The following is a 23,993-nucleotide window of genomic DNA, read 5'->3' on the forward strand; positions in this document are numbered from 1 at the left end:
TTTTGTTTTAATCTAGATTTGTCGGTGGGCCTGTTGCTTTTTCAGTTATACGATACATCTTAAGGATTCTGAAGGTTTGGTTTCAGTATTTCCATTAACTGACTCAAGGTTCTGGTCCGTGTAGACAGTTTTAGTTTCTTTCTGTTTGAAAGCGGTTCCTCTTTCCCAGCAGACACGCTGCCTCCCACAGAGACACGCAGATCAGCTGCCTAGTCCGGTATAGGTTCAGCTATTTTATGTGAGAAAAGCTAACTTTTGTCACGAATGAAATGTGGTTTGGAACAGTCATTATGACTGAAGCGTTAGTCAGTCAAACGTGTTTCCTTCCTCCCCACAGGGCTGCTAGATGTCGGGGAGTTTTCCTTGCCTATTACTCAAAAGGGAAGAGTTCTGGCTCCCTTCTGTGGCCAATGAAGAGAAATACTAACCTCACAGACCCCTTAGTAGGAATGCTGACATCTGAGTTTCTCCCAGAGCCGTGTCTTTTGAAGAAACCAGATTCTGTTACTAGGAGAATATGAATTTAAAATAAAATGATGTGACATGAAACCCTTAAAAAGTTGAAGTTTGGAAACCAGCTGAGAAAGTGGATCCCCCGCCCCCTTTGTCTATGGAAACTGTCTGCCCTGGCTTTGGGGGATGTGGGACAAAGGCAAGGGTGACATCTAGTGGAATCTTGGTGTTATTTTCCGAAAGTTCTGAGGCTCCTTCGTGTCCATTCACTTACTCTGAGGCTTTTCTCTTCCTCTTGTCATCACCTGTGTTATCACAGAGCGAAATAACTAGGGGTTGTCCATTTTCACAGAGAAACCTCATGTTGCCTTTTATGACTTCGAATACTTGTCCCCAAGTTTGCCACCAGTCTTCACTTTAACTGGATTTTATAAACGTAGCAAGTCAGGCATGAGGGGCTGGAGGAGGTAGGCATTAGTGGGCAAGGTTCCCCACTGATGGGTGATTTCCCAAGTGTTTCAGGGAAAGGGGGTGTGGTAAATAGGGGAAGCCCTGGGTGAGAGCGGCAGTGTGTGCAAGACTGACTCCTTAGGACCTCTGGGAGGACTGGGTGGGGTGTAGGACTTCCCCAACCAGGTTGGCAAGGGCATCTCTCTGGATTAGTGTTCTATAAACCAAGTTTGAGAAATGTTCCTGTGGGGGTAACAGATTCACTGGGGTAAGAAAGCACTTGTGATGTTCATAAATAACTTTTTGTAACATGCCAACTAGTTTTCTGAATAGGTGAAATTAAAACAATTTGAGAGAGAGCGAAACCAAGAAACAGACTCTTAACGATATAGAACACACAGATGGTTAGCAGAGGGAGGTGGAATAGGTGATGGGGATTACAGAGTGCACTTGTGATAAGCACAGGGTGATGTATGGAAGTGTTCTATATTGTGTACCTGAAACTAATGGAACACTGTATGTTGACTAACTGGATTTAAAATGAAAACTTAAATAAAAAACTTTAAAAAGGTGTCTGAAGTTAGTATGACAAGAACAAACAAACAATATAATACTGGTTTCTGTGTTAGGAAGGATGCTTTATCCTTCTAGATCTGGGCGTCCATTTTCCTATTTATAAATAAGGCCCAGTATAAGAAATCATAGAGATTTTGTGCTAGTTGTATGTCAGAAAGGAAGGTATTAGATGCTCTTCTTGCATTTCATAAGGCTTTCAGTCCCATATTCCCAAGAACTGTACCTATTTCCTCCATCTCATTCCATGGCCTAGATAGATAGATAGATAGATAGATAGATAGCCCTGATAGATAAATGATAAATAGATAGATAGATAGATAGCCCTGATAGATAGATGATAGATAGATAGATAGATAGCCCTGATAGATAGATGATAGAAAGATGATAGATAGATAGATAGATAGCCCTGATAGATGATAGATAGATAGATAGATAGACAGACAGACAGACAGACAGACAGACATACAGGCACATAGAAAGATAGGTCAATGATAGAAGAAAGAAAAAAGAAGGAAAGAAAGAAAAGAAGAAAGAAAAAGATAGAAAGATATAGCTAGATAGATACATACATACTTATGTACATACATAGAAAGATAGATTGATACACAGATGCATAGAAAGGCAGGTAGATACATACATAGATAGATTAGGTAGGTATGTAGAAAAAATGATACATAGATAAAAAGATAGATACATAGAAAGAAAGAGAAAAAAGAAGGAGGAAATAGATACATAGGTATGTAGAAATACACACACATAGAAAGATACATAGATAATAGAAAGAAAGATGGAAAGGAAGGAAGAAAGAAAAAGTCTATCTTTGGTTCCAGTTAAGTTGTTTTCTTATCTACTCATTAGATGTTATCACAAGATAATTTAAGCTTCTTCGTTATAAAACGGCTGGAAGTAAATGTAAGTGCTAGGTGCTAGGTACCGTTGCAACAAGCACTGGGCATAAGTGATCTCACCTGATTTCCTGACAGCCCATGAGGCAGGCCCAGCTGCTCCCCCTACTGCAGTGGAGGCATCTAAAGCTCAGCACGCCTCAATAATTCGGTCACTGAATTGCACTTACTCGCTGCCTATGCCCTTAACGCACAGGATAAGCTGTTTGCCCTCAGACACTCTTGCCGTTGTTGCTCACGCCCTTGCATTACTAAATCCATACACACTTGGTCTTTTTGTTAGATGCCTTTTCTGCAGAGGTGTCGCTGTGGAGTGCTCCGATTTATAATCCCCTCTGAGCACGCCACTGAAGTTCACCTGCCCTCAGTCCCATTCCCTTGTCCCATGGCCCTTCTCAGTCTACTTTTTGAGCTCATCTCCTCATAATGCCCCACCTTGCTGCCCCTCCCCCCCCCCACCCCTATCCTTCCTAGTTGTGTTTTCCTCTGTGGTCTCTCTCAGTGGCTATGTCCACACCCATGGCTTTAGCTGCCACCAGGTGTTCCTCTCTCGTCATGAATGTCCAGACTGAGCTCAGCTCACCAAGACAGAAAAACCGGAGTCATTCCTGGATGGTCCTTCTCTCTTCTTGCTTAGGTCCCTCTGGAGACCAGATTGACTCTTGGTCTCTCACAGCTCTGTGCCTTCTCCTCTCCCTCAGCCCTTTACAGGTTCTAACTTGGATTATCCAGTAGTCTTCTCATGTTGTGCCAGTGCTCTCCACTTACTCATAAACACACTGAGGCATTACGAAAGCACAGACACTGTAGTGTTGAACAAACACATACAGTCCCCACTTCCTAGAGTCAATCATTTAGTGGGGAAGGTAGGCGTCAAATGATACACAACAAGAAGCACTGTGAATGCGTGCTGTGGTTTGCCTGGGACTGTTCCAAGTGCTTTCATATATGAGCTTGTTTAATCTTCACAACAGCCCTATGATGTAGAGTTTTTTTTTTTTATTCTACCTATTTTGAGGGGGGGGGGTGGTGACAAAGGATGAGGACCCTGAAGGACCTTCCCCAAGGCTTCACAGCTTCTGAGTGCAGAGCTGAGGTTCAGAGCCAGCTCATCAGGCTCCAGAGACTGTGTCTTTCCTTTTTTGCACTGTCGCTGTGTTCCTTGCTGTGTGTGCCATCTTAGAAGACATCATTATGGGTTCAGTGGCCATCACACGAAGAAGAATGAAAGGAGCTATGAGTATGTATACTTGTGGAGAGTGCTGTGAGAATATAGGAGGGGCTAATAAAGATGGGAATTCAGGGAATTCTCTTCCCTAAATGTTTAATCTGAAATGTTTAATATTTCATCTGAAACCCAAGGTTGAAAAAGAATAATCTGACTTGTATGGTGTGCTCCAGGCAGAGGGATCAGCACTTGAGAAGTCCCTGAGGCAAGAGGGCCAGCAAATCTGGTAGGAGCAGGGACAGAGGAAGAACAGTGTCGCATCAAGGTAGAGAAGGTGGGGGAGAGCACCGAGGGGCAGGTGACGAAGCTGCAGGCATGGGCAGGGGGCCAGGCACTTGGAATGCTACCATCAGGTCTCCGAGAAGCAGAGGTTACAGGTACATCTTCCTCCAGTACATTCCCCCGTGCTACTGTGTAGTCTGCGACCACAATTTGATTACTGCTGTGATTCCATTCCAAGAGGTGGTTTTCTCCATGTGCAGAAGAAGCTTATTGAACTGGGACAGTACATAGTACACAGTAAGGTCGAGAAACAGAAGGGGGGATTCTGGGGGCACCCGGTTGGCTCAGTCAGTGTAGTGCCCAACTTTGGCTCAGGTCATGATCTCACACACAGTTCGTGAGTTCAAGCCCCACGCCGGGCTCTGTGTTGACAGCTCAGAGCCTGGAGCCTGCTTTGGATTCTGTGTCTCCCTCTCTTTGTGCCCCTCCTCCACTTGCACCCTGTTTCTCTCTCTCTCTCTCTCTCTCTCTCTCTTTCTCTCTCTCTCTCTCTCTCTCTCACACACACACACACACACACACACACAAAAGCAAATGCACATTAAAAAAGAAAGGAAATGGGGATTCTGAGGAGCAGTGTTTTGAATTGTTCCTTCAGTAACAGAAAATTTGATATTTGTGTTTTTATGAAAAAGAACCAGTTTTGCCTCTTTTGAATAGAGCCCAAATGGACCACCTTCTGTTGAGTTCTATTCTATAGGAAATATTTTTAGTACATTTAGCAAAGAGTTTATGTTGTTTTTTTTTTAATTTTTTTAATGTTTATTTATTTTTGAGACAGAGAGAGACAGAGCATGAACAGGGGAGGGTCAGAGAGAGAGGGAGACACAGAATCTGAAACAGGCTTCAGGCTCTGAGCTGTCAGCACTGAGCCCGACGCGGGGCTCGAACTCACGGACCGTGAGATCATGACCTGAGCTGAAGTCAGATGCCCAACCGACTAAGCTACCCAGGTGCCCCAAAGAGTTTATGTTTTTAAATGTATAACTTAACATCAGAGAATGTTTTACCCTAAAGACTTCTAAATGAATGCAGTGTGATTTCTGATATTTAAGCATTTATCATTTGAACTTTTCAGACTGCCATTTTGTTTGAGAATTATTCCCAAGTAAGCTGTGTTTAACATTTGAATTCTGTTTTTGTTCCTCAGTTCAGAAAAACACCCAGTATGTGCTGGCGTTTGATGCATTTGTCATTGTGATATGCTTGGCATCTCTTATTCTGTGCACAAGATCCATTGTTCTAGCTCTAAGGTTAAGAAAGGTAAGTGTGTGTTCAAATGTTCTCTCCCCCTTCTAGGCCTCCATCCTGTTTGTTCAGACAGTGGACAGTTGATGTTGGGTCATCCTGCCCTTTTTGGAGCTCTTGACTAAATTAGATTCCTTTGAACGATTGTCCCCCTACAAGGCATTAATCAACCTGAGGTGTGCAGGGTGGGTAAGGCTCCTGGCATGTCAGGTGGGATCAGATAATTATCCTGCTTAAAACTGAGCTGCTAAGCATAGGTGCACAGTGGTGAACTCTGAGGCTTTTGAATGTTTCCAGAATAAACAAGACCCTCTTAAATTCAGGCGTGATCTTAAGAACAGAGTAATAGCATGTGTGGGTTTCATCTTTTGTCTTCAAATCAGAGTTCCTTTTGACAGGGAGGCATGGTAAATGGGTTATAATGAAGCACAGAATACTTTTTTCTATTTTTAAAAATAGTTTATTCTCTCCTGAGTTTCATTTTACCTTTTTACCCTCAGAGTTCTTGTGAATATATACTTCAGCTCCCCACAAATCTTATTCTGGCTTGTTGTATGTGTGTAAATGCAGACTGGGGTCAGGGGTAATACAGGAAGTCATCATTTGTGGATACCATCCGTGGAGCAAGAAAATAGTGTACAATCTATTTTTCTTACTCTTTTTTTAAAAATATTTATTTTTGAGAGAGAGAGAGAGCGAACATGAACAGGGGAGGGGTAGAGAGAGAGGGAGACACAGAATCTGAAGAAGGCTCCAGGCTCTGAGCTGTCAGCCCAAGCCTGATGTGGGGCTTGAACTCATGAACTGTGAGATCACGACCTGAGCCAAACTTGGACACTGAACCAACTGAGCCACCTGGGCACCCCTATTTTTCTTACTCTTGACCTTTGTCAACTTATTTTGTAAATAATCTGCTTCTCTTACCTGTCCCCCAAGCCTCTTGATAATCTCCATCTGAGGTCATGGTCCTGGGTCTGCCGAAGTTAGGGGGCACCATTGGGAGTCATGATTGACTCCCACCATTGGGACTACACACTCTGGAACCAGGCTGCCCAGACCCAAATCCTGCCTAGCCTTCCCATGCTTCAGTTTCTTCTTCTGAAAATAGACCTGATTCATAGGGGAGTCAGATTGAATGAGTTGATAACGTGTAAAATATTGAGAATGTACTATGCGGTAGCAATTATGCCAAGAGTCTCTTGGTGTTAGAACATAAGCATTTGATGTTTGAGTTAACTTAGCAGGTACTAGAATGCTTACTTTTAGCTGCAATAGATTATGGGGGAAAGTGGGCCGTAATCCCCACCCTCAAAGAGGATCTGTCGGGTTGGGAAAGGTAATGCCATACCATTTTACAGGCAAGAGCACTGTTTTGCGCTTGTCTTCTCCTTCCAGAGGGCAGTGTGGTTTGTAAGAAATGCTTTTTAAAATGTTTGCCGCAGAGATTTCTCAATTTCTTCCTGGAGAAGTACAAGCGACACGTGTGTAACGCCGACCAGTGGGAGTTCATCAATGGATGGTATATCCTGGTGATTATCAGCGACCTAATGACGATAATTGGATCCATATTAAAAATGGAAATTAAAGCAAAGGTGAGGGCAACCCATTTTAATGTTCTGCTCTTTCTTTTCTTCTGGGGGACCCCCGGCACATTGAGATATAAAATCCTTATGGAGACTACTTTGAGTCTGATGTTTTCTCTTTTCTCACATCCATAAAACCATCTCACATCAGATGCCTGGGTTATTTCCTCTGACTTGATTCCTCATCAAGGGAAACTAAGGAAACTGTTGTTCTGTGAAAGACGATATCCCTAGGAATATCCCCCAGGAAACTCAGCATCTTCACAATAGGAACTGAGAAAATTGGCTGTTTGGGTGGGCTTCATTTTTCTTTTTTTTTTTTTAAGTTGCAGAAGAAGCAGCTGGCCCATGAACCAATCATGGCAAGAGCCAGTGGCGACTATCCATGATTGATGGGTGCGCTTGGAGGGGAGTGAGGACAGGAATACTGAGTGACCACTAGGCACCTGACACCTTCTTGTTGTTAGTTGATTTAATCCCATGACTACATCTTGACCCCCCCTTCATCTGGCTCTTCTCCCCTCCTTGCTGTCAGTCAGCAGATGCCGACCACCTGAAGTGCCTCCCTCCTCTCCACCCTGACTACTCTGGCTTCCTTCACGATATCTTCCTCTCAGGCCTATACTACTATAGCATATTCCTTTTTTTTTTTTTTAATGTTTATTTATTTATTTGGGGGTGGGGAGGGGCAGAGAGAGGAGTGGGAGAGGATCCCAAGCAGGCCTCGCACTGTCAGCGCAGAGCCTGATGGGGGTCTCGAACTCAAGAACTGTGAGATCATGACATCTGAAATCAACAGTTGGATGCTCAACCAACTGAGCCACCCAGGCACCCCACAACAGTCTTCTCATTGGTTTTCCTGCCTTCCTCCTTATATTCCTCAGATCCATCCACCCCACTGTCAAACTAATTTGTCCAGAAGTGTCTAAATCCTCTCTGCCTCACAGGGCCCCAACTGGGATGAAGTGTCCTCCTTTCAGCATGGTGTCTGGGGAACCCATCATCTCGCTCTGCCTCCCTCCCTGTCCTAGGTCTCCCGGACCCATCAGTGGTCGTCTCTAGGACATCCTGCTGGCTCTTGGCCTGTGCCTCTGTTCAGCCTTTGTCCATTGACCTGCAGTGTCCTCTCTCAACCTGCCCTCTGGCCCGGCTCCATTTGGAGTCACACTCTGGAGAGCCCTGTGTGACATGCCAGGCATTGTGGCTCTCTTTGCACTTAGTATATTAAATTAGAACTGTGTTTGTGTGTTTGTCTCCTCAATTAGACTTAAAAGTCCTTGAGAGAAAGAACTGGGTTAGCAAATCATGTTGGAGCTTTCTTTCAAAAATAGGTGAATGGTATTGTTTGATATTTAACAAACACCATTACTTTATACTCTTTAATGCCTAGGTCAGTAGTAAAGGCAATTACTATTTCCAGATACTGTTTGAACAAAAACTCAGTTCAACCAATTCAAATACCAAAAGGAAATGAGAAACACATTTGGAATTGTGCTCTTTTCTTCTTCAGTTTATGGGCTCTTAGTATCACATATAGAGAGGCAGTCAGTCCATTCTTTTCCAGTCAGTTTAAAGTGAGGTTAATACCCTGAACGGAGTGGAGTGTTTTACTCATGTCTATTTTTTCATTCTTTAGAATCTCACCAATTACGACCTGTGCAGCATTTTGCTCGGAACGTCTACGCTCTTTGTCTGGGTTGGCGTCATCAGATACCTGGGTTACTTCCAAGCATATAATGTAAGGATGTGGCATCGGGTAGGGCACTAGGATTGAGACTCATTCCTTCTTTGGGTGCCAGTCAGCTACTTTTAAATTCCCTCCTGTTGATTTTTATTTCAGGTGCTCATTTTAACGATGCAAGCCTCACTGCCCAAAGTTCTTCGCTTCTGTGCTTGTGCTGGTATGATCTACTTGGGCTACACGTTCTGTGGCTGGATTGTTTTAGGACCTTATCACGACAAGGTGTGTAGCACTAATCCTTGCTTCTATGAATTAAGCACTCGGGACTCTTACAAGTGGGTCCCAGCACTGCCCTGCTTTCTACCCAGCACTGGCACGTACCCTCGACCTCAGTAAGACCTGTCTTTGCATTGGCTTTCTTTCCCTTTCCAGGATATCAAAAGTGACTTCAGGATATCAAAGCAAGCACTATAGAACTGTAACTAGAGAGTGCATTTCCCTTGTCTGGGGCTGGCTTCAGGGGGCACATATTAACCCAGCTGATCATCAAATGAGAAATATTTGGGCGTGAGGTCACTACAGTAAAAATGAAAAGTAAATGAGGAAAGTTATTACAATATCCTTCTAACTTAAAGTAGTAAGGTTTTCGTCCAGATTCATTGAGGAGAATGAAGGTGGACAAAGACTGCCCAGAATGACCCTGTTAGGTTTATGATTAAAATGATAACACATCTTGTCTTTGCAGGTGGTTTTGATTACAGTGTCCTCTTTGTGCCTTATTAAAGATCAGTATCTGAATTCTAAACTAACACTGGGCTTCACTCAGTAGCAGCAGCATCGTAGGGACATCAAAGTTATGTTCAGATGTTCTTTTAGAACAGTACATTTGATAGATGCCTCAGGAAATGAAATTAGGTAGGCCTTGATTTCATACCAAAATAAGTAAGAGGAATCATTGCATCTTATAGTTTTTCTTCCATGGGTCTCTGGCAGTTGGAACAACAGAAACAACACAATGAAAAATAATAGGCAGCTATTACTTGATGCTTGTATGTCAGGTACTGTGCTAAGCATTTCTGTCTCCTCTTGTTTGGTCTCTACAGCCCAGGCACAGGTTTCTTGGCTTAGTGCAGAAGATTGTGTTAAAGCGTATAGAACAGCTCAGCCTTCAGTTTTGACCTTGATAGTTGCATGAAACAAAACATATGATCAAATCTGGTTCGCAAACTACTCACAAAAAGCGAGCAGTCCACAAAGCTCCAACTTCCTGTGTTGTCATACTAATGTAAATCCTAGTAACTTGACACACAGGCAAGCTTTCTCCTCTTTAAGTGTTACATTTAATATGTCCAGGGAGAATGACTGTTTTCCTTTTTGAGAAACTGTGTAATTAACAATGTGACAATCCCTGGGTTAATAGTAAATCTTGATAGTATTATTGCTCTTCCAATTCCATGCCACTGCTTTAAAGGTGACTCACGAGTAAAAATCATAGTTTAATACAATCTCTCAGATCTGGAGTACTTACTATTTAGTGCTCAGGAAAATTTACGTTTCTCTTTCTCACTTACGTCCTGCTCTGAATGCTTATCAACATTCTTGTCACTAGGGGGCAGTGTTGTACTGTGCGGAATAAATACTGAGCCTAAGAATTTCTGCTTCAATTCACTGGTTTCAAGGCCTCAGGATGAGTGGCTCTTTCTCCTTTGCCCTCCATTTCCTCTACCCCATCATTACTCTGGAAGATGCTTAGATAATGTTGCTTGGATTTTACTAAAATAGCTACCATTCCCAAGCATTATATGTTAGATAGATATAGTGCTCAAGTTCTTTACCTCTTGCTGTCAACCCACCCAGCAGCCCTGTAGGGGAAATATTACATTTCTTTTACCTAAAATCAGGATCTTAAGATGTTAGATAGTTTTCCTGAGGTTACACAGCTAGTAAATAGCATATAGGATTCACACCCAGGTTTGTGTGACCCCAATCCACGTGCTTTGACCAATGCCCTGTAGGGCTTTTCTTGGTATTCTCTAAAACAGATCATTACAAAAGAGCATTTGGTTTGACCCATGAATAGATCAACCATGAGAGGAGAGCTACTTAATCAGTCTTACTTCCCTCAATGTGTCAAGATTACCTTGAAGAAAATGATGTTATTTGTTTTGTGAGTCTGAGTGTGTTTTCCTATGTTTGGTTGTGTCCTTTTAAAGAATCCAGGTGAGAGTGAGATTCTCTGGACTAGCACTGTTCAGTAAAAATATGAGAGCTCCAAATGAGAGCCACATGTGTATTTCCAAATTTCCTAGTAACCACAGTTAAAAAAAAAAAAAAAAAACAGATGAATTTATTTTAATTATATATTTAATCCAATATATGCCAGATATTACTTTAGCATGTACTCAATATAAAACATTGAGATATTTTATACTCCTTTTTTTTTTCTATACTTTGAAATCTGGTGTGTATTTTATCCTGACAGCACATCTCAGTTTGGACCAACTGTATATCAGGTGCTCGGTGGCCACATGTAGCTAATGTCTACCATATTGTACCTTGCACCTCTGGACTTGTATCTCCCTGTTAATGTCTGCTGTCCGTTTCTCCCCCAGAGGACCAGAGGGATGAGGGTTGTCTCTAGGGTTGCATAGCAGGTCTGTTTATGGCATCTATCTTTCATCTCTAGCCAGACTGATACATTGGGGAAACGGATAGTTGAATTAACTCAGTGAAGGCATTAGTCAGTGGAGGGCGAAACCTTCAAGGGTTCTGGAATTTTGCATTTTCCTTCTCTATTTTGCTGCTTCTTCTTCTTTGAATCTGAAGTTCAAAATGTTTACTGCCCCCCGTGCCCCTCCCTCCCCAGCAAATTAATCTAAACGGTCAGAATTTTCAGATTCTGTCAGCATCTCTTGAATCAGAAGACCTTGAGAATTACCTGAAGTCTTGAAAAGCTGGGCACCACAACAAGCATTTTCTAGGATTTCTAAAATCCTTGGGTATGGAAGCTAACTCTTCCTTTAAATGAACAAACAGAACACTGTAAAGAGGAGGTATCAGGAGAACTAGGCTTTCACAGGCTCTTTGATGGGCAGCAGGACTTCCATATTCTAGCTTCCTGTTTTCCTGTTAGACATTGGATTTCAGTGGTTCAACTGAAAGAGAGTAAAGACCCAAGTTCTGGCCAATGTTGATTCCATCACTAATGGACTTTGGCACAGCGCCCTTTCAGAATGTCTGGACACAGAGGAACACAGACTGTTGATGTTTAATAATTGAAGATGAGGTTTGGGAGAACATTATGCTAATGTGGCTCTTGCATTTCCATAGGACTTTTTCACCGTGAAGAATAAATCAGTGTTACATTGCACTGTCCCCATTTTACAAATGAGAAGACCAAGGCACTGAAAAAATGCTGGACTTCACTGATGCCCTGGGTAGAAGTTCGATAGAACCCATATGACATCTTCAGTCTTTCAAGGCTTCTCCTTTTAACCAAGCACCTCTCTTATTCAAAACAGCTGTTAGCCAGTTAAATCATTTCACCTGAATGTTGCATGAGGTTCTCAGTACCAGCTCTTAAAGCAATTTTTTATGCCCTTCTCTGTAATAAGCCACTGTAGGTAATGTTTTCATTCGAATGAAAGTTCTCTGTGGCTCAGTCACAAAGTGATCATTTGTGGAACAAGTGCTTGAGTTCACACAGTGGTCTCACAGAACCTAGTGGGGGGAAAATAACCACTTAATATTTATTAAGTGTCTACTGTGTACCAAACATTGTCAGGTTCTTCTAGACTGAGTTCTTGGAGGGCAATGACTGTGGCTTGTTGCTCTTTGCATTTCCCAGGTCTAGCAGAGTGCATAAAACATGGCAGAGGCTCAGCTAGTTCTCAAAAGAACCAAAGCAATTCCATATAAATGTAGTCTTAGACTGGAAGCACATTAGGATCTTATTCTCCTTACCTTGGATATTATTTAAGTTCACTTCTACTATGGATTTTGGCCACTGAAACCGAGTGTGGTTCACAGCCACTTCTCCAGGTACAAAATGGCAGGATGTGTACCATTTATTTTATTGGTTCTCTTTTAAATGTTTGGTGGGCTAAAATACATCTCATGTGCATAGAGGAGAGGGAGATACAATGGTTGTGAATAACATTCATATTGAAGCAGATATCATATCTAGGCTGATACTAAGTAACCGCATAAGAGACACAAGAGACTAAGGAATGAATTTGAGAATGTACCCAACAACTATTTGCAGCTTTGGAACCTGAAGCACAGACTGTTACGGGTTCTTGAAACTAAAGAAAGGAATTGACTAGATTCCAAAAGAATTATTAATGGTGCTGGCAGAGTTGTAATCCATGTCTATAGAAACCAGGTTTAATTTCATTGTCTTAAGGATGGTGGTAGGGATGGAAAATATTGACTCTGAGAACTGCCCATCTTACTGTTAGATAATCTGCATATTGTTCAGTGATTTGCTCAAGTGAATATTCCCTCCAGATCTTTGTGGAGAGCAACTTCAGAGTTTCTCCGAATTGTTGCTGATGCGGTAAAGGCACGGGCATGATCTTTGTTTGGGCTACCTTTGTTACTCTCCCTTGGTTACAAGCTTTACCCTTTTACCCTGTGGATTTGGATATGGAGCAGGGAGGTTAAGACATGGTGTGTATTATCTAGTTGGGACATGGAGAAGTGTATAAAACCAATGAGGAGACAAGCTAATAATTTACTCTATGGTTCTTACTGATACAGAGAACAGGGAAGGGACTAGAGCAGCCAGCGCAGTCTGTCTGGAAGTAGACTTTGAAATAGCCCATCAACATTGGCTTAGTGGGATACACGGATGGGGCGGGGGAGAAGGAGGTGGAGGAGGACATCACGTCAGGTGAAGAGGACACATCCGTGAGGAAAAGAGAAAGAAGTGGGCCTGGTGTGTGGGAGCAGACAGACACAGGATGCTAATATTGATGATGAGGAGAGAGCAAGAGGCCACGTGAAGAAGAAACTTTTCCCAACCTTCTTGGTTTGGATTTTTACTTTGCATCCTGACTTTGTATATTATTATTTTTTTTTTAATTAAGCAATTTTTTTTAATGTTTATTTATCTTTGAGAGAGAGAGACAGAGCGTGAGCAGGGGAGGGGCAGAGAGACAGAGAGACACAGAATCCCAAGCAGGCTCCAGGCTCTGAGCTGGCAGCACAGAGCCCGACGCAGGGCTCGAACACACGAACCATGGGATCATGACCTGATCTGAAGTCAGATGCTCAACTGACCAAGCGCCCTACTTTGTATATTCTTAAGCAAGCGAAATGACCTGGAGTCTATAGTCTATGAAGTTTAGATTTTACTGAAGTCTGGACTGCAGGATGAGGAGGTTGGAGTAAAGACCACTTGCTTGGAGGTTTTCATAATAATCTGGGTGTAAGTGTTGACATCAGAGTGGATCAGAAAAACATCATAGGCGCGGATAGACCTTAGAAGATTGAAGAGAAGGGAAGACTAATCAATTCAACACACAGTTTTAAGCATTTGATGGTTTTGGCGTAACTGTTCTTTGGTAGGAGACTGGAGTCATTGACAGAAATAGGGAATTTGGAGGGAAAGGACAATTTCTGGGTTAGGGGGTGGGAGGTTTTACTTTGTGGCATGTGATGTAGTACCTGGACCTCTGAGTCGAGGTGTCCTGTAAACATTCATCAGGGACTGGGCTGTCCCTAGAGCCAAACTGACTCAGTGGACATGTGCCCCTCATGCTAAGGACAGAATTTGGTTCAAAACTCTACACTAACTTGTTCCATCTGTGTTTTTGAAAACTGTATTGTCTTTTGCCTATTAGGTCATTATTGTTCTTTAGATAGAAGCTTTTACATTCCACTGATGTTTAACCCCCTGGCCCTAGAGATGTTTGTTTATTATGCACCTGCTGTTGTTAGTCGCTGTGGCAATAGGTTGTTAACCACTTAAAGCCAGGAGGGCTGCTGGTGGAATTCCACTCTGCACACGCTCAGCTCCTGAACTCCAGGTGTATGCCTCCAACTAACTGCTTAATATCAGCATTTCCCTCTGGCTCCTCAGACTCGCCTCATCTAAAACTGAGTCCCTTAGGTGTCTCTTCCCAGACTTATTTTCATCTTCGTTTCCTTCTCTTTCCGGTCTCCCCTGGGTTCCTTGCAACCCCCGGCTCCCGCACTCACCTCTCACTGGCCTCCCTGCCCCTAGGCTTATCTCATTCTAGGAGATCTTCCGTGGGCTGCGGTTACCTTTAACAAACAGACCAGCTTGTGTCACTCTTCTGGATAGAGTATTTTTACTGGTTTCAAGTTGGCCTGTAGGAGTTTGAAGTGTGTAGAAGACCAGAGGTTGCCCTTGCTGCGTGACTCCAGCCACTTCCCGGTAGAGCGCTGTTTTCCCCTATGTCCACTGATAAACGCTCCCCTTTCTCCTCTCACTGGTGAACTACTCAGCCTGCGGGCCATAGTTCTGAGGGCCGCTTTGCTTACACAGCCCACCCCAGCTCTACCACAGGGCATTGTGTATCTTGGCCTGTCCACTATTAGCATGGGAGCCCTTTTAGGTAAAAGAAATGTAATATTTCCCCTACAGGGCTGCTGGGTGGGTTGACAGCAAGAGGTAAAGAACTTGAGCACTATATCTATCTAACATATAATGCTTGGGAATGGTAGCTATTTTAGTAAAATCCAAGCAACATTATCTAAGCATCTTCCAGAGTAATGATGGGGTAGAGGAAATGGAGGGCAAAGGAGAAAGAGCCACTCATCCTGAGGCCTTGAAACCAGTGAATTGAAGCAGAAATTCTTAGGCTCAGTATTTATTCCGCACAGTACAACACTGCCCCCTAGTGACAAGAATGTTGATAAGCATTCAGAGCAGGACGTAAGTGAGAAAGAGAAACGTAAATTTTCCTGAGCACTAAATAGTAAGTACTCCAGATCTGAGAGATTGTATTAAACTATGATTTTTACTCGTGAGTCACCTTTAAAGCAGTGGCATGGAATTGGAAGAGCAATAATACTATCAAGATTTACTATTAACCCAGGGATTGTCACATTGTTAATTACACAGTTTCTCAAAAAGGAAAACAGTCATTCTCCCTGGACATATTAAATGTAACACTTAAAGAGGAGAAAGCTTGCCTGTGTGTCAAGTTACTAGGATTTACATTAGTATGACAACACAGGAAGTTGGAGCTTTGTGGACTGCTCGCTTTTTGTGAGTAGTTTGCGAACCAGATTTGATCATATGTTTTGTTTCATGCAACTATCAAGGTCAAAACTGAAGGCTGAGCTGTTCTATACGCTTTAACACAATCTTCTGCACTAAGCCAAGAAACCTGTGCCTGGGCTGTAGAGACCAAACAAGAGGAGACAGAAATGCTTAGCACAGTACCTGACATACAAGCATCAAGTAATAGCTGCCTATTATTTTTCATTGTGTTGTTTCTGTTGTTCCAACTGCCTTTGAAGGCATGAGCCGTGATCCTTCATCTTTTGACACTTTCCCACCGTGGTGATCTTTGTTTTTAATGTGCTATAATTACCTGAACCTGTGGTTGGAAAGGCTACAGTGAAACACTCCATGTGGCAAAACTTTCTCGAGCCCGTGCTGTGTCTCAGCCACTTCTATCTTGCTGGTTGTAGAGTACACAGTTCCTTCAGAAAGTGGTTTGGCAGACATGCATCACTTAGAACCAATAATAGGAAAAAACATTATGCTAAGACATGTTTATTACATTGTCCTTTATAATAACAAATATTATTGGGATGTCTAGTGACAAGGAAATAGTTAAATTTGACATCCAAGGAATGGCCTGTTACATAAAAAGAATGCTTTCTAAGTGTGAATAACTCAAGAAATGTTAAGTAGAAAAAAAATCAATATCCAAAATTCTTAGATGATGTGACCACAAGTATATAAAAAGTTCAAAGGAAAAAAAGTGAGAGAAATACTAAGATTGTAAGCGTGGAGGAGAGTTTTGAATAATGTTTTCGTATTGTGGTATATTCTAGATGTTTGAAAATGAATTAGTTATTGGATAAAGGGGTGTTATCCAAAATCTATACAGAACTTATCCAACTCAACACAAAAAAAAAAAAAAAAAAAACCAAAAAAAACACCCAAATAATTCAGTGAAGAAATGAGATGGGCAGAAGACATGCATAGACACCTTTCAAAGAAGACATTCAGATGGCTGACAGACACATGAAAAAATGCTCAACATCACTCATCATCAGGGAAATACAAATCAAAACCATGATGAGATACCACCTCATGCCTGGCAGGATGGCTAAAAGTAACAACTCAGGCAACAACAGATGTGGGCAAGGAGGAGGAACCCTTTTGCACTGTGGGTGGGAATGAAAACTGGTGCAGCTACTCTGGAAAATAGTATGGAGGTTGCTGAAAAAATTAAAAATAGAACTACCGTACGACCCAGCAACTGACTACTAGGTATTTATCTAAAAGATACAAAAATGCTGATTCGAAGGAGCACATGCACCCCAGTGTTTATAGCAACACTATCAACAATAGCCAAATTATGGAAAGAGTTCACATGTCCCTTGACTGATGAATGGATAAAGAAGATGTGGTACACACACACACACACACACACACACACACACACACATATATACAGTAGAATATTACTCAGCAATCAAGAAGAATGAAATCTTGCTATTTGCACAACGTGGATGGAACTTGAGTGCATTATGCTAAGTGCAATAAAACAGAGAAAGACAGATATCATATGATTTCACTCATATGTGGAATTTAAGAACCTAAACAGATGAACATAAGGGAAGGGAAGGAAAAATAAGATAAAAAGAGGGAGGCAAACCATAAGAAACTCTTAAATACAGAGAATAAACTGAGGGTTGATCGGGTTGGGGGGATGGGCTAAATGGGTGAAGGACATTAAGGAGGGCACTTGTTGGGATGAGCACTGGGTGTTGTATGTAAGTGATGAATCACTGGGTTCTACTCCTGAAACCGATACTACAGTGTATGTTAACTAACTTGAACTTAAATAAACAAATTTTAAAAAATAAAATGAATGTCGGGGCGCCTGGGTGGCTCAGTCGGTTAAGCATCCGACTTCAGCTCAGGTCACGATCTCGCGGTCCGTGAGTTCGAGCCCCGCATCGGGCTCTGGGCTGATGGCTCAGAGCCTGGAGCCTGCTTCCCATTCTGTGTCTCCCTCTCTCTCTGCCCCTCCCCCGTTCATGCTCTGTCTCTCTCTGTCTCAAAAATAAATAAACGTTAAAAAAATAAATAAATAAATAAATAAAATGAATGTCACTTAATGATAGTGACAACAGCATCAGCAAAAGAAGCTAACTAGATGCTTCTCTGTTTTTTTTGGATATTACATCTTAAAAATTTCTGGTTTCCCCCCCTACAGTTTGAAGATCTGAACACAGTTGCTGAGTGTCTGTTTTCTCTGGTCAATGGTGATGACATGTTTGCGACCTTTGCTCAAATACAGCAGAAGAGCATCTTGGTGTGGCTGTTCAGTCGCCTGTATTTATATTCCTTCATCAGTCTTTTTATATATATGATCCTCAGCCTGTTCATTGCACTTATTACAGATTCTTATGATACCATCAAGGTAAGTAATCTTTGCTGCCAAAAAATGACTACAAATTCTATCTGGATTGGAACGTAGGAAAATACTACACTTTTTACTTAAAATAGGACAGTAGTATTTTGATTTTGAGGCTTTGTGGAAAAGAAACTTTTTAGGTGTTGGAAGTTCATTTTATTTTTTATTTTTATTTTTTTAATGTTTTATTTATTTTTGAGACAGAGAGAGAGAGACAGAGTATGTGTGGGGGAGGGGCAGAGAGAGAGGGAGACACAGAATCTGAAGCAGGCTCCAGGCTCTGAGCTGTCAGCACAGAGCCTGATGCAGGGCTTGAACTCACAAACTGTGAAATCATGACCTGAGCTGAAGTCGGATGCTTAACTGACTGAGCCACCCAGGTGCCCCAATTTTATTTTATTTTTTAAAGTTTATTTCCTTATTTTAAGAGAGACACAGAGAGAGTGCAATTGGGGGAGGGGCACACAGAGGTGGGGACAGAGGATCCGAAGCAGGCTCTGTGCTGACAGCAGAAAGCCTCATGTGGCGCTCAGGCTCGTGAACCGTGAGATCATGACCTGAGCTGAAGTCAGAAGCTTAACTGACTGAGCCACCCAGGTGCCCCTGGAAGTTAATTTTAAGTATACATTTGGGGCATTGTCCCTGTTCCCCTGACCAGGGTGGGTGGGTTTAGAAGTATGCTGGAAGAGAGAAAGGAAGTGGGTCGGGATGGGCCGAGCATGGTAAATCACATAGTTGGGCTGTCCGTGTTGGCAATGGCAGGTATAGGTGTACCTGCCTGTTCTGGAACTTGAGCTTTTGAATAAGTTTGAGTGATGAGGGGTGACTGCTGTCGTGACAGCCTGTCCAGATATGGATACACTGCTAACACGGCATGACATAACCATGTGTGTGGTGCGAATTTCCTTTAAATCATGAAAACTGAGCCTTTTGTGACTGCTGAGTGTCCTAGCTTCTGAAGCCGTCCTGTGGGTTCTGTATCCTTTCAGACTGGACCTGTTTAACTGAGTTGTAGCTTGAAGCGAGCTCTGTGCTGCCTAGTGTGGCCGCATCTCCACAGCAGATGGTTGTGCTTGGAAAATCCTGTTTCAGGACCAGGGGTTCATGTCAGTGCCTTGGGGTTTTGTCCTCTTCCTAAGCCCTTCTCAGACTAATTCGGAAGAGGACAGTCTATTGGAAATACTTCTGAGCACTCTGAGTATGGCGAGCTGAGTGCTCCCGTGGGAATGGTTGTTTGGCTGTAGCAGCAGGGCTGGGCATGGAGACAGGAACTGCGTACTCCTGCCCTGTGGGTTCCTGTCTTTGATGTGGCAGTGCCCCTGCCCCAGCGAGCGGGCCAAGCCTCGGTGACTTCAGTAAGCGTGAGGTAAGTGGGAAGACCCCTCTGCCTTCTCCCCCACTAAGTGACCAATTTCTACAAAAGTAGAGAAAATAGGGCACCTGGCTGGCTCAGTCGTTTAAGTGTCGGACCCTTGATCTCGGCCCAGGTCGTGATCTCGTGGTTCGTGAGTTTGAGCCCCGTGTCGGGCTCTGTGCTGTTAGCATTGAGCCTACTTGGGATTCTGTCTCTCCCTCTCCCTCTCCGCACTGCCCCACTTGTGTGCTGTCTCTCAAAATAAATAAATAAATAAACTAAAAAATAAAAAGTAGAGGAAATAGGGATTACTTCCCTGAGGGCTCTACATTGGCAGTGAGAGAAAGGGGAGGTCTTATCTGGTCTTAACATTAAAATTTTAGACTTTTGACTATTTCCTTCATTCCCTTTATTAACACACCCCTCCCTTGCCCAGCCATGGCTTTCTTTCTGGGTTTTTTGGATTGTTTTCCGTTCCCATGGTGGCCCTGGCTTAGCTTTCTGGGACTGACAGATTGATGCCTCACTGTTAATATCAGTTCTTGGATCGGAGCTAGCAACGTGGGAGAGTTTTATTTTAGCAAAGGTGGGTTTGATGTGTTGACAGAGGGAGCCATTTCTCATGCTCTGCAAATAAGGTAACAACATTATGTACTTTTTAAAGAAATACCAACAGAATGGATTTCCTGAAACGGACCTTCAGGAATTCCTGAAGGAGTGTGGTAGCAAAGAGAAGTATCAGAAAGAGGCCTCACCCTTCTTGTCCTGCATCTGCTGCCTGAGGAGGTCAGTATTGTGTTTAATCAGGTCTCCATGCTCCTGAGGTGATCTTCTCTGTGGCCTTAACAACGGGTTCTTCCAAGGTTTACCCTATTCTCAGAGATCAGCTTATTGTGGGAAATAATTCATCTTTCATTTTCTTTCCTCCCACTGAAACTGGCTTTAGAAATGAATTGTTTCTTACAAAACGGGGTAGAAAGCTACATGACGTGGTTGAAATCTCTAGGGAATATGATGAGACCCTAACAAGAAGGCCTGGGTTATGTCCGCTAACGTCAAGAAGGTGAACTCTGAGGTGGCCAAAGTAAGAGGTCAGAACTCTTATTTTTAGGAGTGGAGCTCTAGGAATGTCCACGGCCTTTCCCTTTCCACAGTATTTGGTATAAATAACCTTTCTTGAGCTGAGCAGAGAACCTGCTTGAGAGGAGGCTGTGCATAGCTTTGGTTGGGAACACGTATCAGTAGCTCTCCATCAACCAACTGTGCTTTGCTGGCATTCGGCAGGACACTTATGCAAATGGTCTACACCTCAGTGGCAAAGCATCCACTTAGTGGTTTGGGGGTAAAATAGGGGTCACATGAGGATAGTTTTCTTAATTGTGCCCTTATTTATGTTCCTCTGTAGTCACAGGTGGGGTTGTTGACTGAAAATATCCCCTACCCATGTTTTTCGAGAGGAAATCTCTAAATCAAATTCCTGAAGGGAGATGGAAGAACGTAATTGCTACTTTAAACCACAGGATGTATTTTCTGTTAATCGATTCATACCGCATCTTGGGATTTGAAATGATATGAGTGAGCGTTTCCAAAGAATGTCTGGTAAATATGAAATGAAGTCTTCTGAGAAAAGTTCAGTTTTTTAAAATCACATTTCTTCCTCTCAGAGCATTAAAGTGTTGCCATGGAAGCTGGGATAAAGGGAAATTAATTTTCTTAATAGGCAGTGGCTTCCTAAGAGGCACCTTATGTAAGGAAAGTCTCTCAAAGTTTTTTCCAATGTGTGTTTAACTGTAAAGAAAAAATCATCACTAGAGAATGTAATTGTGAATTCTGGAAAGTAACCGATAAGTTTTTGGTATTTGATTTTTGGACTTTGGTGTGCATCACAAAAGCCACAGGAGGATGTTAAATGTTTTCTTGTGCAGCCACATGGAATGAGCAAAAGGTTTAAGGGAGGGACTAGAAAACGTCTTGGTCGGATTGGGTCTGAGAACTGAGAAGAAGAATCACTATCAGCAGACGGTCCACTGTATGGCATGCGAGGTGCTGTTGAGAAGATGCCTGCTTCACAGGAGGGTCTGCTCATCATGACAAATGAAAGAATTCAGTGGACTGAGGGAGTCTACCAAGGAAGTCAGCTGAAGAACTAAAATGGTGAAACTTTTGAAAAAAGAGGCTATCAAAAATAAAAACAGAAGTGGTCGTTACCGAAGATGGTCATGGTGACGTCAACTGGAGAAGTTTTAGTTGAATAATCAGATCAAAGCTTGATCTGATTGGACCCCAGGCCAATTGGGATGGACCCTACAGAGAGTAAATGAAGGTCACGGGACTGATGCCGGAAATGGATGGTCCTGGGGCCATGAGAATAAATGATGACTTTGACTCCATCAAAAAGTACACCTGGAGGTATTTAAAGGTTAGGAACCTAAGAATGGTAGAAATTGAGGAAGGCCATAAAGGGAGAGTAAATATTAGAGAGAGACCTCACTGAGGGAATGTGGGGAGTAAGGGCATCACAAATATTGGTGTCTAGGTCCCCTTTCTGGTGCCTATCCCTGACACCCCCAACTGACAGCTCTGTCTCCTGCAGAACACAGATGGGGGTCACTTTTTTAATCAAACAGGTCCAGCAACCACAATAGACTGATTTTCCTTCAAATTGTTGACAGAGTCTCTGGACTGATCATCAGAACACCTGGATTTCTGTTTTGGACCCTTCTGGTTACCAAATGTGTCCCATGATCTCTCCTTAACCTCTTGGTCCTTCCAGTGCCATCAGAGTAAAACAGATGACCTCTGAAACCAGGTCTCATGTGATGTGATTCTTTGGAAAGATATACCTGGTTGGACAAATACAGAATTAACCTTTCCCCTTCTCCACTGCAGCAAAGGGGAAAATCTGTTGTAGCCATTGAGTAGCCAATTGTAGCCATATGTTGTTGTCATGTGACAAAGCCACTGCTTTGTCAATGAAAGGAGACGCAGGGTCCTTTTACATGGACAACTCCTCAGAATTGCCAAAAGCATCTAGTCAAACCAAAAATAATGTACATTGACCTTCTTACCTTTTCTTCTTATATGTCGAACTCAGTGTGTCTATAACCTATGCATGCCTGACTGCAGAGTATTCCTATTCCATCCCACAGATTCTGAAATCATTGTTTTCTCTTTCCTCCTTCCCCTTTCGGATACAGGAAAGGAAGTGATGACCACTTGGTACTTATGAACTAAAATCTTCCTGCTAAAGATAATCAAGTTTCAGGCCTCTTTACCCTGTGACAATGCAGAGGGCCCCAAACAGCTCGGACCAGCACTTCCAAAAATACTGACTTATTTAATCGTGGAGCAGGAAAGAGGACTGTTAGCTGGTTGAACACAACTGAAATTCCAAAGTTCCTTTTATAAACTTGGATGGTGAAGCATAGACCACGGTCAACTACTGGGCATTAGTGCAATGGAGCAGTGATAATGAAATTCTGCGTTGAACTTTTAATTTATGACATCACAATGTTGGGATGGAAAAAAAAATCACGTTTCAAAGTGTGCCAAAACAATGGCACCTAAAGCCATGCATTGAAAGATATGTGTTAATCATTCAGTAAGGGTTTGTTTTAAAAGTGATTTGGGATTAGAAGACATTTGTCAATTCATGGTGTGTACAGAAATGAAGTTGGTTCCAATACTCAGTTAGAAATTGCAAGGTGGAGAACTATTAAGCCAATTAAAGAACACAAATCAACAAAAAGACCGTCTTGGCCTGTTTTCCTATGTTTGTTTGTTTTCCAGCATGACAGGAAGCAACTGTTGGCATGGTCAGTGGGATGAATTGGAAACAGTCATTTGTACACCTTGTCACTTGTCCTACTTGTTGATTATGCATACATGACATGGAAGTGAAGGGGAGCAATGGTCACTCATTTTAACAACTGAACTCCACTATGGTGGCAATTTGCCCTTGTCAAGCAAGGAAAGATGGTATTTTTTTTTCCCAAATAAATTTATTTTTATCACAAGTGGAGCTACTGCTTTTTTTTTTAAATGTAGTATTTCTTAATATCTACCTACTGTAAAATTCAGATCATATCTCTGTAACCTATCTGGTCTCCGGAAGGGGTTTCTCCCTTTCTTAAAAGCAATGAAGGAGATATAGGGGTTAGTATATAGAAGTTATCCGATAAATATTTATGATAATAACTTGAGATTAAGATTACTTCATGTATGGATTTATTTTGTACTTTTGTATTTTAAATTTATTAGAGAAGAACAGAATTGGAATCAAGCAGAACCCTCATCCCAATGCTCTCCCTCTTTTTTTCCTGCCCTTCCCTGTCAAGCCCCTACCACATTTTCTTTCTCATACCCCTTTTCTCTCCCCTTGTCCCCACATTTTCTTCATGTGCCTGCACCAAACCTAGCCCAGGAAAATCATTCACTTAATACCATTAAAATTTGTAGATAAATGACTCATGTCTATACACAGAATACTTTGCTAAAATGACCATCTTAGTTCTTACCAAAAAATGTCAAGAGTTATATTCATCTTTTAAACTAAGGATTATTTAACTGGCACTTCTAGGGTCATTCCCAACACTCCCAAA

The 23,993-nt window shown here is 42.3% G+C and overlaps 1 protein-coding gene across 4 annotated transcripts in view; it reads left to right on the plus strand.

The window, feature by feature from the left end:
• Positions 1-23,408, plus strand: part of MCOLN2 (mucolipin TRP cation channel 2) — a 58,062-nt gene extending 34,654 nt beyond the window's left edge. For all 4 annotated transcript variants that reach the window (XM_060625236.2, XM_060625238.2, XM_060625239.2 and 1 more), the window contains exons 8-14: positions 5,045-5,157; positions 6,585-6,734; positions 8,362-8,463; positions 8,566-8,688; positions 17,838-18,044; positions 20,057-20,178; positions 22,590-23,408. In XM_060625236.2, coding sequence (XP_060481219.1) covers positions 5,045-5,157; positions 6,585-6,734; positions 8,362-8,463; positions 8,566-8,688; positions 17,838-18,044; positions 20,057-20,178; positions 22,590-22,626 — 854 coding nt within the window. In that variant the 3' untranslated portion in view covers positions 22,627-23,408. The remainder of the gene's footprint in view (positions 1-5,044; positions 5,158-6,584; positions 6,735-8,361; positions 8,464-8,565; positions 8,689-17,837; positions 18,045-20,056; positions 20,179-22,589) is intronic.
• The last annotated feature ends 585 nt before the right edge of the window (positions 23,409-23,993 follow it).

The sequence above is a fragment of the Panthera onca genome, chromosome C1, assembly GCF_046562875.1.
Source record: "Panthera onca isolate mPanOnc1 chromosome C1, mPanOnc1 haplotype 2, whole genome shotgun sequence".
In the NCBI taxonomy this organism is placed as follows: domain Eukaryota; kingdom Metazoa; phylum Chordata; class Mammalia; order Carnivora; family Felidae; genus Panthera; species Panthera onca.